Source organism: Lepisosteus platostomus, chromosome 28, assembly GCF_059453375.1.
Source record: "Lepisosteus platostomus isolate fLepPlt1 chromosome 28, fLepPlt1.hap1, whole genome shotgun sequence".
Lineage (NCBI taxonomy): Eukaryota > Metazoa > Chordata > Actinopteri > Semionotiformes > Lepisosteidae > Lepisosteus > Lepisosteus platostomus.
The window spans coordinates 5685704-5704275 of NC_142638.1; the positions used below are offsets into that span (position 1 = coordinate 5685704).

The 18572-nt window shown below is 43.1% G+C and overlaps 1 protein-coding gene across 2 annotated transcripts; it reads left to right on the forward strand.

Moving 5' to 3' along the window:
• The first annotated feature begins 486 nt into the window (after window positions 1–486).
• On the forward strand, window positions 487–17308 carry dnajc7 (DnaJ (Hsp40) homolog, subfamily C, member 7). Of its 2 annotated transcripts, none has more exons than XM_088623216.1 (14): window positions 487–611; window positions 5418–5506; window positions 6179–6303; window positions 7035–7148; window positions 7395–7469; window positions 8023–8141; window positions 8497–8650; window positions 9278–9442; window positions 11428–11519; window positions 12119–12192; window positions 12700–12846; window positions 13310–13462; window positions 14201–14272; window positions 14371–17308. In XM_088623216.1, the coding sequence occupies exons 1-14, from the start codon at window positions 541–543 to the stop codon at window positions 14406–14408; spliced, it is 1488 nt and encodes a 495-aa protein (XP_088479342.1). In that variant the 5' UTR covers window positions 487–540; the 3' UTR covers window positions 14409–17308. The 2 variants fall into 2 exon arrangements, with proteins under 2 accessions (XP_088479342.1, XP_088479343.1); XM_088623217.1 differs by having other exon boundaries at window positions 14201–14263.
• The last annotated feature ends 1264 nt before the right edge of the window (window positions 17309–18572 follow it).

Genomic DNA, 18572 nt, shown 5'->3' on the forward strand with positions numbered 1-18572 from the left:
CTCGCTCACACCAGGGCCAATTTCCCCAGAAGCCAACAAGTCTGCCAGTACTTCTGTGGACTGTGGGGGGAAACTGGAGCACCCAGAGGAAACCTACACGAACACGGGAGAACATACAAACTCCACAGGAACTGAACCCAGGCACCAATGCTAACCACGGTTCTAAAGCGTCGCCTGAAAACCCTTCCAACCCTACGGAATTTCACATTTTATTTTTGTCATGGTTTCCATAGACTTTTAGTCATGTTTGCCCTGATCTGGTGTCGGTTGGTGACGGCTGTTATGCTGTATTGTTGTGTTGGACTCCGAACACAGCTCCACCGGCGGATAATCAAGTCTGAATCTGAAGGGATGTTGGAGCCTGGCGCCGCCACTGGAGGCGCTGTTTGCGCCTTTTCATGTCGGCGTGTAGCGGCCGTGCGGGCTCGACTCTCTCCCTCCCAAAAAGGAGAGGAAATGGGTCTTTGCCGCAGGCCGCTCTAGCGCTCGGTGATTTCTACGGTTCCCGGAAGTGTCTGTCTTCTCTTCCCCGGCAGTAACATGGACGCTGTTGACTGCGATGTGATCATGGATCCAGAGCCGCAAATAATGAACGAAGAGGAGCTGGCGAGGTACAACGTGGATATTTATTTCAGTCGGTAGTCGCTAGCGCCGTGACGCTCTCGGGGATAGACCGTACATTATAAGATAAGGCTCGTATGTGGTTCTTGAGCCAAGTTTTGCCGGACTGCTTGAGGCCTACACCCTAGGACGCGGGCATGGGGATCCGTCCCGGTGTCTCTTAAGCGAGACCCGGTCAGCCGCCGGGGTTGGAAATCTGCTTTCAGCGGCCGTCTTTTACATAAGAATAAAAACAACGGCGTTGTCTACGCAGTCCCAGATGTAAACAATTATTTGAATAAAACAACAAAGGAAACCCGACATTTCCGCGAAGGTGTTTTGAGTGGCGTTACATAGTCGTCTTGATAAACGAATCATTTGTTGCTTTGTTATTAAATAAATCAGATAGTTTTAGGTCAGGTTGTTGTATACGTCTTTGGCAAGTATTGGATTTTCCAGTGCTAGCCGGTCTCGTTTCGTTATAAAAACGGGGAAATGGGTCACTTTGTGTAATTCGTTCTGTCGTCTCCCCCAATATCTGAGTGAAATTACCTAGAGGTGTTGAAGGCCTCAAATACGTTTCTTTAGACGTGTAGCTGGAAATACACATGAAATAAACTCCTCTGGCAAGCGCGGCTGTCTTGACAGTTAATAAGAGCGACAACACAGAGCGACCGAGTGAGACAACAGTGTTGTTTGTGCGCCCTGCTTGTACTTGTGCTGTCGTTTGTGTATCAGCGGTGCCTCTTCCTTCTGCGGAGAAGTAATTCACTTTGTTTGAACCCGGAAAGTCGGGTCCCCGAGTAGAATGATCTCTTCCATGTGCTGTCTTCATTTTAGGTAACACGGTAGCAACTGGAATCGCGATATTCCAGTTTGTAGATTGGCATGTTTTTATTGGTGGCATGCGTCGAGTATTTGTTGTAGAGGAGTCATTGAAAGGAATTTCCGGCAACGGGACTTGCAGATCTGCAGACTCTTCCTTTATAAGCTCCCATACAGTCAATACATTATGACTTTTTTCTAGTTCGGGAACTGTATCAATGGGACACCGCCGTCCTGTCCCAGTAGCTGCACGCCGTGGTTGTGCGGCTGGTCAGCGCAGCGGGCGAGGGACAGCTCCGGGAATGATGAGATGGGGGGTGGGGAGTCTGTAGAGGTCGGCTCTCACCAGCCTAAAATCGAAAGCCTGACAGCTGAAACAAAACCGAAACCGATTTTAAATGGACCTTATTTCCGCTGGCTCCAGGCGGACGTCAGATTGACTGCAGCACACGAATCAACCCGGGAATACAGCGTCACTCCAAAAAAGCACGGAACACCGATCCTGCGCTTAAATCGTAGTAGTTTTTACATTGCGGGTACGAAAAGCAAACCCAGGATCCTCACTGTGGGTGGCGAAGGTGCGCTTCAGAGTCCTTGCCCAATCATGCTACCCAGCACTGAGTGAATCGAAGTACCTGAAGAAACGCACTCTGCTCTTTCCCTGTGATATGCTATATTATGGCAGGAAGATGTATTAAGTCACTATGTATTTCTGTGCATTATTCCTCTTATATGGTATAGATACATGCCTTGGCAATGACTGGCACCGTCCCACTCTGACAGAACGTAATAGATTCTTCTGTCTCGTTTTGTTGTTGTGCTCATACTTGAATTTAGTGTGACATAGGCATAGGAATTGTGCCAACAGGAAAAGCCTGATGGAAAAACATCAATTACAGTTCAAGACGGGAATCCGATCATATCTTCTTTACTCAGTAATCGCTGTGAAACAGAATCAATCAGTAGTGGAATTTAGTGTCTCACTTGTGGCCTTTGTAAACCATAGATCTGGCTCAGGGTCATCCTTTGTTTTTAGGGCTTCCAGGGTATGTTTCTTTTGTTTGGTGAGGTCTTGCTGCTGTACTGAAAAATGGACAAGCTGGAGGAAGACTTGGGGTAGAGAAGGAGGTGTCAGTTCCAGACTCCATGATGCGAAGAGATCTTCTCAGTGAAGAGATGCTGTGACAAAAGCGACAGATTCGTTATCAGATCAGGGATGTTAGTGTTTCATATGTTGCCTCTCCATTTGGAGAAACGTTACAGAAAGCTTTGCAGTGACATAGTGGTGTTCTCTAACCTTAAACACACCTGACCTCTCCCTTCCTGGAACGAGATGTGGTTTTAGTAGTTGTTAACAAATGGGGCATTTTTTGTTCCAGACTTCAAGCCAGTGTGAGCCACTGTAGTGTGTGATTTATACAGTGTTGCTCTATTGTAACTGTCATAGAATGCCACTGTTTGCCTTTATTTTTTTTTAAAAGGCAGTGGTTTGGAATTTGGTGTAGTGCTTGAGCACTTGAGTGTTGGTACAACGAGACTGTATCTTTTGACTCTTCATGCAGAATTATCTATTCATTTCGATTCATATCTATATTCATTACTGTGTAAAGTTAACCAGCCATCCAACACTTCACATGTTGTAAATATAGCTGCACAGCATGGCTTAAGAGGAGCACTTCAATATGGACCTCTAGCACCATTGCACTACAAATAGCTCCTGTAAATTGTGATATGCGGTTCAGTATCTATGCTTGAAAATTATGCTCTCACTTGCATTTCACAGTACTGTCCTTAGAAATCTTATATAATTTGACCTTGGCCTGTCTGAGCTGCGTAATACTTGCCCAGGTTTGCTTTGATGTTGCGCAGGGCAGTTTAGAGATAAATAGTTCTGGATCGCTTTAGAGCGAGGTCTCGGTTCTTTCTGTAATGATGCTGCGCCTCTAGATGATGAAGGAGAGTGCGTTTAATTTTCAGCAGTAATCTCAGAGCTTCCTCAGGCTAGCTCATGACACAGTACAGTGCTAATACAGTGCATGTTTGTTCCAGAGAGGTGACCTATATTTCAATTGATACAGTGCACCAAGGGACTGGTGGCCTGGAAGAAGGAAAAAAAACAGTTATGGATGGAGGGTAGAGTGACTATTGATAGTTTTTGTCTCTGCGGCCTCATCATAACACCTCTTGTAACCGGTGGGGTTAATTCACCAGCCCCTAGAAGCTTCCCCATGACTGATAACACCAGCTGGCCACTCCCCTGACTGGTCCTGCTCTTTCTATGTATAGACCCAGAGAGGGGGGGTAATGCACTGCTCTCCTGCTCTGCTGTAATGAGTTTTGTGCCAGGCATGTTTTGGAGTTGATTTGCACATGGGGGAGATTTAAAAGGTGTAGAGCCCTGTAACTGTCAAATTAAATCATGCCAACAGCCAGTTTGTTTTCTTGTCTCCCCAAAATGTGGTGATTTGAAAAAATTAAAAATGAGTAGAGACAAAAAAACTATTTAACCTACAGCCTGTACTGCTCCAACAGGCAGAGTTGGTGCTGTGAGCTTCCTGTGATTTCTAAGGCTACTCCAAAGGCTGAACCAGTCCAGCTTCTCTAATAGGACAACTTAAGTGGCTGGGAAATATGATCGGTAAAATATACTGCTTCCTATTAACGTTGCAGCTCTTTCCTTCTTAGTTTTATTTTAAAATGATCTTGGTGAATAAGGACAGCTGATTTTCAGTGAACTAGTTCTGGTCTGACTGTTTTATGCTTTAGTTTTACAGGTGCATTCAGGAAACATTAAAAAATGATTAGCCTTATAAGCCATTACACTTGGTTGTTTAAAACATTTCTGCATTCGCCTTACACAAGCAAAGATAACCTCATTGTACTCTTAGGCATGCCTTTTATGAGACAGTGAGTCAAAGTAGATTGAGCTGAGATCATGGGTCAGTTGGAGGGACTTAAAATGGTGCCATCCAGTGATAGGGTTAGCTGTAATGCAGCGATAACTGTCCTTTTCCAAGTGTTGCCCAGTTCAGTAATCAGCACTGCCCTTGTGAGCTGGGAAGTGAATGGTTAAGCTTAGAGAAGACGCTGCAATCCTTGATAACTGTGGACACCTGCTTGCTTGGGTGTCCATTAATTTAGCACTTAAAGGTCAGCAGTGGTGCAGATGAATACCGAACTTTACAATCAAAGGAGAACCTCCCATTTTCAACTTGTGGCTTGAGAACAGGGGTCTTTAATTGACTCTATCCTGCACGTTTTGATTGGATTTCAGGTTTAATTTTTTTTTAAATATTGTATTAACATCTTAACATCTGCTCTCAACACAAAAAAAAACAACAGCAAAATGCTTGGTGTTCACATTAACACCACTGTGCCGATGTGGTGTCTGGGACAAACTAGCTAAGCCACATTAATTAAGGAAGCTTCTTAGGATTTTTCAACAATAAAAGAATGAGACAGGCATGTCTGTATCCTTTCTTTCTGCCTCTTGATTTGTAAAACCTTTATGAGCTCTGGGCTCGGGGGAACCTTGGCCTTTTCCTAGTGCTAATAGAAGGACATCAGCGCTGTTTCCTTACTTTCCACAGGCCTGTAGGTTGCCTCTTTGAAGCACAACATTGCTAATAGTTTTATTACAGCCTTATGTGAATACATTGTTTTCAGTAGACAGACTTAATATAAATCCATCCATTCATTTTCTAACTACTTCATCTGATTCAGGGTTGTGGGGGACACTATACAGGACAGGCACAAACACAGTGCCCTCATGCACACTCACACCGGGTTCCCAGGTAGCCAGTTAACCTACCAGTATGTCTTTGGACTGTGGGAGGAAACCCATGTGAACATGGGGAGAACATACAAACTCCACACAGATAGCACCCCAGGATTTGAGCTCTGGGTCCCAGTGCTGCAAAGCAGTAATGCTAACCACTGTGCAACTGTGCTGCCTGACTTAATATGGATGCTTTTCTTTTTTGTGACTATAGGGAAGCTGAATGCTTTAAAGAACAAGGAAATGCCTTTTACATCAAGAAGGATTATACTGAAGCATTTAACTACTACACAAAGGCCATAGGTAAGGATGCCTTGGCATTGGTCTTTGATCACGAGGGATTAGGTTTCTCCCCCAGTGACAGGTGGAAACTGCTGTCACGCTGCTCTTTACCGAGTAGAATGATTTTCTCCGGAACAGATTAGCCTGATGGTTTGCAGAGTTTTTAAAGGTGTTGTTCAAGTGTAGGGGAAGCAAAAGCAAGGTTGATGTTTCTATTCATGGGTCCAAAAGGTCTCTTGATGGGAGTTGTCGGATCTTAATTGCTGATTTACAGTTTGTGCCATCTGGCCCTTACTGTTCCCAAGGGTCAGGGAGGGCAGAATTCGCTGGACCAGTCTTTGCACTGTGTCACAGTGTCCTTTCCTGGCAGTAATCACATTGGGACTGCCTGAACTGAGGCTTTTGTACATGACCGAGGTATCCTAGGCAGCGGAGCTCCCCATCACTTTAGTCCGCCTCCTTCACAGTGATCGGTGCGGCGAGAAATAAAATATGCCAGATTTAAAAAAAGATTGTCATAAATGTGATATAGAAGCTGGGGCAGATACAGATATTGAAGTATAAGTTAAGAAAATGTTGCTGAAGAACTGACAGGGTATTTTAAGTAATCCTTGTTCCGCCCAGCTGGTTTTTTTCCTCGCAGGCCTGTGTAAAAGAAACGACGTTAACCCCTGTGTCCGTTTGCCATGGCAGACGCGTGCCCTAAAAATGCCAGCTACTATGGAAACAGAGCCGCCACTCTGATGATGCTCAGCCGGTTCCGGGAGGCCCTGGAAGATGCCCAGCAGGCCGTGCGGTTGGACGACTCTTTCGTCAAGGTATGCAAGAGGGCATCGCGCGGGCCACTGGAGGCGGGCACCCCCGGCACCTGCGGCTGCAGGGCTTTTATTTTGCCCGACCCTTTTATTTCCAGATCGCCCTGTCAGCGTGTGTGCGCTAACAAGAGCCCTTGATGCAGCACGAGCACCTTCTGAATTCTTAGGGTTTTCAGTTGGTGTGGAGTTTTGTGGCTGCACTGATAAGGACCATTGAGTGCAACTGGAAAGTGACATTCTTTGGGAACTACAATTCAAATGCCAGAAAGAAATACAGGTGGCACAAGGAACTGTCCTAATATTGTCGAGACAATTTAAATTTGTTGTTAAATGCCTGAGTTCAGTTCCTTTTAATCAATTCCTTCTTAGCTGAAAGTGCACTTCAGTGTTGTTGTGCTCTAGACATCTAAAGGTTATCACACATCTCTGTCTTATGTAATTTCATGAGTGAGATATAGTTCTGTATGCATCATGGATCATAATTTTCTTGTAGACTATTATTCCGCTTTCATCTCCATTCTGAGTGATTTAGAGATCAGTTTACTTTGTGTAGGAATGTATGGGGTAATGCCTGGCATTTATTCTTCTGTGCCTTAGCTTAGTAATAATGTGGCTTTTTAATTTACATTTTGTTAACCTTTAATTACTTTCAATGTAATTACGTTTAATTAACCTTTTAATAAAAGGTCTTTCCCCCCTTTCTATTTCTTGCACGTGTTCCGCGTGGGTTGTAGGGACATCTCAGAGAAGGGAAGTGCCACCTGTCCCTGGGTAACGCCATGGCAGCCAGACGCTGCTTCCAGAAGGTTCTAGAACTGGAGCCAGACAACAGCCAGGCTCAGCAAGAGGTGAGTCCAGGACCAGCTCCCTGTAAACTACTGGAATCCCATCTGGCAATTTGGAATTGGTTGCAGATCCTAAAACCTTTGTGAGAGTTGAAGCAGCTTGCAGTACATTACAGTTACAATGCTAGTTTAGATTGTGCATTACTGCAATAAACTAGGCAAAAATCACAGAGTATATTCACTGGTGTTGGAGTTTAGGTGTAAAGACAAACTGTTGTCAATTTTCATGATTGCCTTCCAACTTTGCAGCTGAAAAATGCAGACGCAGTGCTGGAATATGAGAAGATGGCAGAGTTTGACTTTGAGAAAAGGGATTTCAGGAAGGTACGTGTCATTCCTGACTCACCGTGCCTCGGATCTACTTTTAGAAAGCAAATGGAGGAGTTTGAGGGTCCTGTGCTGAAGTTAAGATCTTTGCATGCTTATGAAGTAGAGTACTTTTTTCACACAAATTAAAGTTCTGCCTACAGAGCTCGTGCAGGGATTACAAGGGTAATGTTTTTCTTCTGTTAAAACTAGTTATTGGGAAAAGTGCAATGCACTAGTAAGGCCTCATTTAGAATTGTGCACAATTTTGGTCACCATGTTATAAAACATATATTGCTGAACTGGAATAGGTCAAGAGCAACTGAGGGGTGCCCTACTCACGCAAGCTACAGGTACTGAACCTTTTTAGTCTTGACGGAGAAGACTGAGGGTAACTGACACAAGTGTTCAGCATCCTCAAAGGCAATGATAAAGTCAACCCAGTGGACAGTGAAACATGAGCCAGGGGACACAAGAGGAAGCTGTGTTTTATTCCTTCCATTCGAGCAGCTGCTGAAGATCTCCATGTTTGCACATGTAATAAGACTGTTCTCCCACTGGTTGTCTGCAGGTGGTGTTTTGTATGGACCGTGCCTTGGAATATGCCCCCGTGTGTCACCGCTTCAAAATCCTGAAAGCAGAGTGCCTGGCCTTGCTGGGGCGCTACCCTGAAGCCCAGTCTGTAGCCAGGTGGGGGTTATGGGAGTCTGCTTACCGCACAGGAGAAGTCTGACGCCACATGATCTGACTGGTGATCCCTTCACATTACAAGAGGGCAGTGTTAGTGAGCAAAAAGACGTTTCATTCAGGGAAAATTTCCTTAGATTTCTCCCATCCAGGTACTGCCCAGGCCCGCACCTGCTTAGCTTCAGTGGGTTGTCAGTTGTGAGTGGCAGGGTGATATGGCTGCTGGCATATGTTGATTGTATGTTATCGAGATGTTGGTATGGTACATTGATGCTTTTGAGTCTTTCGCACGCCTTTTCATTCCAGTCTGCTTCTGTGCTGCTCGGCCGCGTCTCAGCTCTCGTCTTTTCTCTCCCAGCGATATCTTGCGGCTGGACTCCACGAATGGCGACGCGCTGTACGTGCGCGGCCTGTGCCTCTACTACGAGGACTGCATCGACAAGGCCGTCCAGTTCTTCGTGCAGGCTCTGCGCATGGCCCCCGATCACGAGAAGGCGCGGCTGGCGTGCCGAGTGCGTATGAAAGCAGCTCCCGTCTTCCTCACAGCCTTGACATAGTTCATTTGATGTGGCTGTAGAGAATTGCTTGGTTTACGGTTTTTGAAGAATCACCTTTTTTATTTTTCTGTCCTTTAAAAGTAAATTACAGGGATGTACAGTACCAATCACGGTAGAGTGCCTGTTACTAAATGAGCCTGATCTTTTTAAAGTTAAATATTCTAGTGCTAAGTTGTGGTATTACAGCCACATAACACTTGTTTATATCTGTTTAAAATGATGTGATTTGTGTGCCTGCTTCATGCATTGAAGTGGACCTTGCCTAAAACAAGGCTACTCACTAATACATAATTGTTTATGATGTATATGAAGTGTTTGCTAAATTATGCTTAATGTATCAGTAATTCCTCTTCTGTTTACCAACTAGCTCATTGTCTTAATATTTTAGGAGAGCAAGTGCATGTAAGATATAAAACATGGTCAGCAGTCTAATTCTAATTTCAGTTGAGATTGTGAACTAATCATTTGAAAATATGAGTTATGAGAAATGCAAAGTCTTTGACTGGTATAAGTTTGTGATGTGTTTGAAAGCCGTCCTGATCACGGTGATGTTTCTGACTGACTGTGCCTTCCCCTCTTCAGAATGCCAAGGCGCTGAAAGCGAAGAAGGAGGAAGGGAACAAAGCCTTCAAGGATGGGAACTACGAGGTGGCCTACGAGCTTTACTCTGAGGCACTACAAATAGACCCCAACAACATCAAGACCAACGCCAAGCTCTACTGCAACAGGGGCACTGTGGGCTCAAAGGTATGGCGGCACTCCACAGAAACTGTCTTTAGCGGAACAGCACTGACTGAAATCAGACTTGCACCCTCTAATAGGATTTAAAAAAACTCCAGTCCTATGCCATCAACCTCTGGGTTTGTGATTTGTTTCTTACTGCTGGTTTCCAGTTGTGATCTACGTGGGGCTAGATACTTGCACAAATCTTAAATTTAATTTTAAAACATTAAAAAGGACGTTCTGTAATTATGGAAGGGGTATCCTGCATCAAAACACCAGTGAAAGTCTGTTGTGTGCTGTTAATTAAATGACTCTTAAGGTTGCTCCCTTTGGTTCAACTCTACCTGGTACACAGTTTGGTTTTTATTTCAAATTAGTTGTAGGTCAGATTCTGAACATGATTACTTTGGATGATGCTTTTATCCAACATGCATCCATTCACACACCTGGGCATTTTGCAGGAACAGTTTGGTTAAAGCACCTTGCTTGAGAACACGACAGCACCTGGAATTTGAACCCAGAGCCTGCCACTTAAGAGAGCAGTGCCCTGACTACTGTTCCACTTGGAGTATTGGCAAAGCAATTAAAAGAAATGCTATTAGAAAAACAGCCAGAATCTGAGTGCTGGTCCTTTAGTCCAAGTTGGAAAAAGTGCTTGACAAAGGGAGGTCTTCTGGCTTTTAGGTCTACAGCTGCTGGAGTGGGCTGATGTTAATGACTGATGTAATTTGGCTAAGCTCCTTTGCATCACTTAACAGGCTTTCCATAATGAGCTTCCCCTATGATGTACTGGTGTCTACCCCTGCTCTTGCCTTAATTAACTTCATTATAGCAGGGGGTTCCATGTGGCTCACTCAGAGCATGAGATCCAGATGCTAAAACTTCTGGCCTGGGTTATGCCACTAGCCAGCTGTGACCAGGATTCCCTAAAAGGAGGGGCACAGTTGGCAGACCATCGCTAGAGAATAGGAGGAATATGATCCATCTTCAAGGACTCTCAATGTCTAGCAAAACAGAGTCCCCTGTTACTTCTCTGGCCTTCTTTCTCATTAGTGAGATGTGCTGCTCCTCCCATCATTGGTAACTCTCCCGGCAAGCTCCAGAGTCAGCAGTGTGTCAAAAGATGAATGGTTTGATGGGTGGGATGGATTCGAGGAGCATGTCTTACCTTCCTTCTTAGAATTACTGTGACATAAAGAAGCAGTTGGCTTATTACAAATCAACCTGGTATAAAAGGAAAGGATGCAGAACAATCTTATGAAGATTTCTTTCTTTGGGCCATACCTAGAGAGAAATCCGCGAAGCCAGCATCAGCATGTGGCATTAATGCACCCTTCGTTATCCTCTTTTAATCTAAGCAATGTCAGTGCCTAGAATGTCCAGGGTTCTTAAGAGAAAGTGGCTCAGGTATCACAGAGTGGATGTGTAATTTAAGTGAAGAGTCAACTTAACTGTGTTTCTCCTTTTGAGTTTAAGAAATAGTTGTACGTATACATTTGTTTATTCTTACGGAGATAGTTGCCAGATGACTTGTTCTTTCATGCATCGGGTGCTGACTTTTTCTGCTGCTCGTCTGTGATTGGCACAGTAGTCTGTGCTGAGGCAAAAGGCAGCAGAACACAGCTTGTCCTCAAACATGCACATTTCAGTCATGTTTTTCCAATTAAATATTCCAGTTTGCTCATGTTGCCCTTTTCACTGTGCTCTCTTTTTCATTGTGGCTGTTCTTTTTTTCTGCTGAAATCAATGCTTCTGGAGAAAATGCTGAATCTGCCTTTTGGCTCAGGTTTCCTCATTCCCTCTAAAAACACATCGGAGATCTGTGAAACTGCTTGCTCCAGTTCTAAATTTTTAGAACTCGGCATCTTTTTTTTAATTGTTTTCCACCAAGTTCAGGTACAGCTTCAGGACACAGGAAATATCTGAAGGCTATTTCCAAACTGAGGCATCACCTTTTGGTATCCCGTAGCTCCCCAAATATTAAATTACTTTTTTTCTCCCCTCCACAGCTGAATAAAATAGAGCAATCAATAGAAGACTGCACAAATGCTATAAAACTGGACGAAACTTACATCAAAGCATACTTACGGAGAGCACAATGGTAAGAGAGCTTTATGTTGTTTTAAGGTTGGTATCCCCAAAAATGTTTCCACTTTCCTCATCACACTGATGCATTGGCAGTGGCTGATGAGCTTGGCATGTCCCCACAACCTTCATGCCAGTATGCAGAAAGCAGCGCTGTCGAAGGTTTTTTTTCCCTGCAAGGGCTCACAACGATCCATGTGCAGCTTGTCATGCTACGGGCTCTGTGGCATGGATCTGGAGTGTTGGCAGTGATTGGCAGGCCGATGCAGGGCCAGTGCCTCCCTCTCTGAGACCTCTCTGTGCCCTGACAGGCCCCCGAGCAGGGGAAAGCCATTGTTGGGTCAAGCATGTTTTCGACATCAACATGGACGTTACGTTCTGGATAGGACTCTCCCTGCCATTGGTTTTAGTTTCAGGTTAAAAAACTGGTGATGAACATCCGATGACATGAAGGTCACAGGGATCAGGGTTGGGGCAACTTGAGTTCCAGGCTCTTCATCATCTCCATTCATGTGGAAAAACAGAGGCAAACATCTGGATGGGACACCTGAAATTTTGGGGGAAATAAAGCCAGGAATACACATCGCTGAAGGTTTTTTCCCTCCTGTTTTACAGTTACATGGACACCGAGCAATATGAGGAAGCTGTGCGAGATTATGAAAAAGTCTATCAGACAGAGAAAACAAAAGGTATATTTTTTTATTTGATAAGCAGTGATAAACTGAGCTTTCTGCCACGGACCATGCTTGTTCAAAATATAAATTGATTTCAGATTGTTTGGGTTGCACGATGGACCAGAAGGTCTCCTCTCAATTCTGTTTCTTATGCAGCCTTCTGTTACATTTAAGTGGGAAAAAATCTTATTTGAAAATGTTGCTTCTCATCTTCCCACTTCTTGGCATTTACAGTATGATCTTCTGTACTTCAGAGTGCCACCTGCTGGTTTGCTTTGCTAGCTTGATTCTGTATTTACAGAGGATGAATTTGTGACACTTTCTGGATTTGAGATGTATCAAAATATCAGTGGCAGCAACATTCTTACCAACCTGAAGGCTTACATGCACATAGATTGACTAAATTGTGTACTGCCACTGGTATTGCGCCAATAAGCGCAATACTCATGAATATTCAGAGGTACGGTCAATACCAGAATTGTTTAAACTGTGCATGCTGAAACATCCTTTCTTCTCTCGCAGAACACAAGATTCTACTCAAGACAGCTCAGCTGGAACTGAAGAAAAGCAAGCGAAAAGATTACTATAAAGTCCTGGGAGTGGACAAGAACGCCACGGAAGATGAAATCAAAAAGGCATACCGAAAACGAGCGCTTATGCACCACCCAGGTAAGGGCAGTGGAGTCAGTGCTCCACACGGGACATAAGTCATCAATTTGTTTTTTAAATCACTATAAGATTCAACTGTGCTTTGTAAAGTTTCCCTGCTAAATTTCTAGATGTTAGATCTGCATAATTTGCTGCAAGATCGTGTTTGGCCCAATACCACATTGTCTCTTTCATCATGTGGGCCTCCTTTGCTGCTGTGGCCTGCAGCTTAGATACCAAATCCCGTTTCTCCCCATTAAAGACACTCAGCTGTTTTTTTTCTTTCCTTCCACCAGTGTCCAGGCTTTTTCTAAGAAACAGCCGTATGAGATCTTTAGCCTATACTACCAGGCGAAACAGGCGAAATTAGGAGTCGTGGCCACCTCTTGTTTGTAGCGTTTCTTATCTCCGCATGGTTGTGCTAGAACCTGCTGCCACCCACATAAGAAGTTTCCTTCTTTACAACCCCTTTCTCCCGGCTCAGATCGCCACAGCGGAGCCAGCCCTGAGGTGCAGAAGGAGGAGGAGAAGAAGTTCAAGGAGGTGGGAGAAGCCTTCACCGTCCTCTCAGACCCAAAGAAGAAGGCCAGATACGACAGCGGTCAGGACCTGGACGATGATGGCATGAACATGGGAGGTCAGTCTCCGTCTCCCAGCCCTGAGCGCCGCTGGGCTTTCTGGGTTTCCATTCCCAATTAATGTTTCCTTCATTGATCAGAGATGAGCAATCCTGGTCCTGGAGAGCCACAGCTCACCAGCGTTTGTGAGTTACCATTATATTACCATTGTATTATATTACTTGCCAAGGGGGCCAACTGACCTGCTTGGCAGATAACTGGATTAATAAAGAAATTGTATTACAGCTTAAGAGTGCCCTGCAACCTTGGAGGTCCTTGTTAGTAAGAATATTTAAAATTAAGTTCATCAAAAGCATATAGTTTTACGAGTCTTTTTTTGATTACTAATTAAGAGTGTCCTAGACATCCTGCTGGGTTGTGGCTGACCAGGAGCATTTGCTTCCTTGGAAATGTTTTATGATATTACTGCACTTGCTTTCAATTTTGGTTTTATGATGAAATCTCGAGAATTGTCCGCTTCAGCGTGGGTTCAAATATGTGGTGAGATTCTGTTATATCCTTGATCAAAGTCTTTCGCTCAAGTTGCAGTAGTGAAATATTGTGCTGTTGAAACAATTATTCTCATTTATTACTGTAAATTTATTCTTGCTTCTTAGGCTAAATAGAGCATAGTTGCATTATTTATCATCAATAATGATAATATTACATGCCATTAAGGCACTGTGTAGAGTTTTCCCATTAGAAGCAGTCTTTTCCTAAGCATAAGAGTCCAATTTTTTCTGATCTGTCTTTTTCAGATTTCGATGCCAACAACATCTTTAAGGCATTCTTCGGTGGTCCGGGGGGGTTCAGCTTTGAAGGTAATTCAAGTATGTATGAGCTGCGAGATAGCCGCCTTTACCTTTTGAAGGGAAAGCCGAAGGAATGTTTTTTAAATTATTCCTTTTTTTTCTTATCTTCCCTATAGCATCTGGACCCGGGAATTTCTTCTTCCAGTTTGGGTAAAGGGTGGAGGCCAGCAACACGTTCGCCAAGCTCTGTCATGGACATCACTGAAACGGACTCATGTTCCCTCCCTGTTTTTAATGTTCCAGTAGTTTCTGTTTTCAGTTGGATACCTCTCTATTTATGCTCACATGTGACGAAAGTTAAATCACCTTGTGGATAGATAACGGAAGAAACATAAGACTGCCTCTTTTTTTTTTAATCGTATATTCCTGGAACGTAATGGTTCTTAAAAAAACGTAGTCACTGTAATTGGTGCATGGTTCTTAGATTGGATTAATGTTCCTCTGAAACTGAAATGCAGGAGGGCACTTTGTGCTCGACCGTTCTTTAAAAACCAGAGACCAGACATTTCTGAATACATTGTACATTTAATGGTATGCCCTGTCCCCCTCCCCCCCAAAAAATGGAGAAACTTTAGCTTCATGCATCACAGTAGGACTGCTGCTGGAGATGGAGCGTAGCTGCAGGTGGCCTCTGCTTTGTCTTGCTTCAGAGACTGTTGATGTTGTGGGTAGTCCAGAGCAGGGATTTCACCTGAGTGGAAAACCTTTCGCAGTCCCAAGACAGAGCAGCTGGGAAGAAACCTAGAATAAAACATGTGAAAACAAAAAAAAAACCACACACAAAACATACTTGAATCCTGTTCTACCTTTCTCTTTGCCATTTTGGTTGTATTCACAAAGTATCGGTATTCCTTTTATCACATTTGAAACTGCAGTGATTGTTGTTGGTTTTTTTTTAGAAATGACCGAGTCTTTTCCATGTGAAGGAAGGGGTGAGAGAACTGTCCTAAACTCCATGCGAAATACTTTGTGAATACACCCCTTTTGAGTCTCATGTTAGGAACAAATAATGTGCTTTTGAAATATGCTGAGGTAATGGAGTAAACATCTAAACACTGCATTATGCTGCTGATGCTAGCCGGTTCAGTGGCTAGTTCATTGGTCATCCAATCTTCATTGGCTTCAGTGTGCTGTTTGCCAGTCGATCATTGGTGCATTCATTGTACATTTTACTGGAATGTAAAGTGTCTATTTGTGTTGATAGCTGAAGAAATTTTTTATATAATATTTATTGTAATTTCACAAGCCGTGGCCTCATTCCCAATCGTACGGGTTGTCTTTGTGGCAAATCGATCTTAGAGAACTGTGCAGAGGCTTCAAAAGGCGGGGACTCGACATGACCTCCACGTCTCTTGCATGGAAAAAGTCATTGGATTATGAATTAATTTTCGTCGTAAATTTGTAAATAAAGTTAGCCTCTCTTTTCCTTTCGTTTTTATAAGTCGAGGTATGGTTTTCCCCCCCCCCCATTCTCAAAGCTTCTCACCCTGAAATTTGATCCATTGAACAGGCGAGACCGAAGAAACCCAGAATCCTTCACTCCTCGCTGATGTATTTTGTTAACTTTGCTGGCCTGTTTTTCTTGACCTTGAATGGAGTTATTGCCAAAGGTACCAGCACTGCAAAACTCAGGCATGTGCTCGCAGTGCATTGCATTGATGCCTCTTGAGGGGGCTGATTAATTTTAGTTGGCTAACTACCTGCAATGGTAAGCATGGATTGTTTTTGGTTCTTTACTCGGAGAAGAATGAAACTGCAGTGTGAACGTGTTTGGTAGTCTTGGGTCCATACAGAGAAACCTTTGACCCTCGGCCCGGGCCTCCCCTCACCCTCGCCCTGATCTGCATGTGATCAGCTCCTGTCATTGCCAGGCACTGTTCTTGCTGTTGGCAAACAGTTAAATCTCAAATATTATTCTGTCTGGCCCCAGTCAGGAGTGGTGTGTATGAATGTGAGTATTTGCACTTACTTTTGTATCTAAAGAAAATGCTTTGGTCAAATGTAATGTTCTAGTAATCCCAATAACATAAAGGCTCTGGACCCCTTAAAATATATTTTGCCTTCATTCATGCCTTTGTAATGACAGCCCCTCAGGAGACTTGATGACCACATGTTATAATGTCAAATCCTTTCAGAGACCTCTGTTATGGTGCACATTCACTCTCCTATGTGTTAATTCTGCTCAGCGATCCAAGTGAAGATGCAATGGGGGAGTATGAGCAAGCGTTTTTTTTTAATTCTTTGTTTTTACAAGGCCTGGTCCCTTTTCTTAATTTCAGCAGCTGCAGTGTATCTCAATTTGAATTATTAAACAACATTCTGTGTTGACCTGATGTATGCATAACCATTTTTCAATTGAATATGCCACCGGAGTAATATAGAGGGATGTCTATAGTAATCTTTTTTTTGTTTATAGATATTAAATATGCATCTTTTATCTCTCAAATGCTCTTCCTTTTTTTCCATAGGATAGTGAATGCAATACTGAATGGTATATAGTGTAAGCAGCAGTTTCGTACAAACAGGCGTACAGTATTTTAAAAATGCAAATCTGCATCTGATAATACAAGACTACATTAACAGTAAGTCACATTTTATCACCTCAGAGTATAATTACCCAATCACATGTTTTATTACAAAAAAGCAGTAGGTTATCATAGTAAGTGTGCTTCCCCCACAGGCAACATTTATTATAAGAGATAGGCTATCATATGTTGTAATTGAAATGTTTAAACATTTGTATCTTTATATTCGTACTTTACAAACTCTTTAATTATTTTAACAGGCAAGGGTTTTATGATTGCTGTTGTTTTATGTAACGGCCTCCAAATATTGAATTAAGGTGATATCATGTTAAATATTTTAGAAATTAGTAAAAAGTTATTGAAATTCCTCAAGTAGGATCTTTGTTATACTGAACATTTTAGTGGAACACTTCCCACTTTAAAAGGTTCTGGCCTTTCATTTTTAAAATTACGATCTTTAAGGACTGTACCCCAGTACTGTTGTGTATTTAAAACGTTGTGTTGGCATTAAAGTGACGTTTGTAATAAATGTTAGAGTACAGAGTGCTATATCACGTAGTGTTTGTAAATGACTGTGTCGTAAACGACGTGATTATGATGAAGAAAAAGTAAAAATACGTTAATGCACTTTAGAAAACATTAACTTCAATTGCAATGCTGCTGCGTAACTACCCATCGTCTTTAAAACAGGAAAGACTGAGATTTTAATTATCAGCCAGTTATTTCGTAATGGTCACCTACAATCTGTTGTGCTAGCAGTGGGCATGTTTTCATTAACACTATGCTATTATCACATCTCCACAGGAGTGTTGGAATGTGGTTTGCAGATTCTGTTACTGATGAGTCAGTGGCTTATGCAGCCTCCAGGTATTTCTGATGCAAAGATCCCTCCAGTGACCAGCAGTTGTCAGTGAGGTACCATGGCCTCTTTTTCAAGCCATGTGGTTACTGCTCCAGGAGAGGGGTGCATTTTTCCTATTAATTCTTTAATAGTTAATAACCATATTCAAACTGATATTATCAGCTACAGAATTTGAAAAGGTCCGTCGATATTGAATGATGGAAGTAGAGCACCTGAAGTTAGTTGTTTGAATATGTCTGTTAGACCTTAAATGTTCTCCATTCTGCTGGCATGCTCGGCGCAAAATTCATCTCCTGATGCAAAAGCAAACCACGGGGGTTTGATATTTGAAGGCTGTATGTATATAATGCACACTTATTAAATCAACTCCACTGTACCAGCAATGTTGGCTCGTGTAGCAGTTTATGGGATGTAGTAGTTCAGGTGGGGAGCTGCGTCAGCATGCGTAGGCTGCAAAGGAACAAGTAATGGGTTTATTCCATGCTGAAAAAAAGAAGAAAGAAAACACGTTTCGGCCATGGAGCCTTCTTCAGGTGTGGATGACCTGAAGTGATGAGTTTATGACATGTATCACTATGGTTTAAGAAGAACCCGCACTCACCCCCAAACTGTTTATGTAGTTAGTAGTATTATAAAAATCTCATAGTTTGAGCTCTGAATGCTGTGTGAATCTGTGTGCTTTCTGTGCCATTATTCTGTCCCTAGGAAAGCCATCAGGAAATGAAGGAGTATGTTTAGAGTGAGGTTTCCCAATCCTGGCTTTGGGGACCCACATACCTGCTGGGTTTTGCTCCACCTGAACACTCACATAATTGAACCCTTTATAGACCTAGTAATAGCTGAATCTCAGCTTCGTTTTCAGTTCCTCGACCTGTGGAAATTTGCATTCCCACCACTGTGCTTAACTACTTCAAGGTCTCCAGCTTCTGAG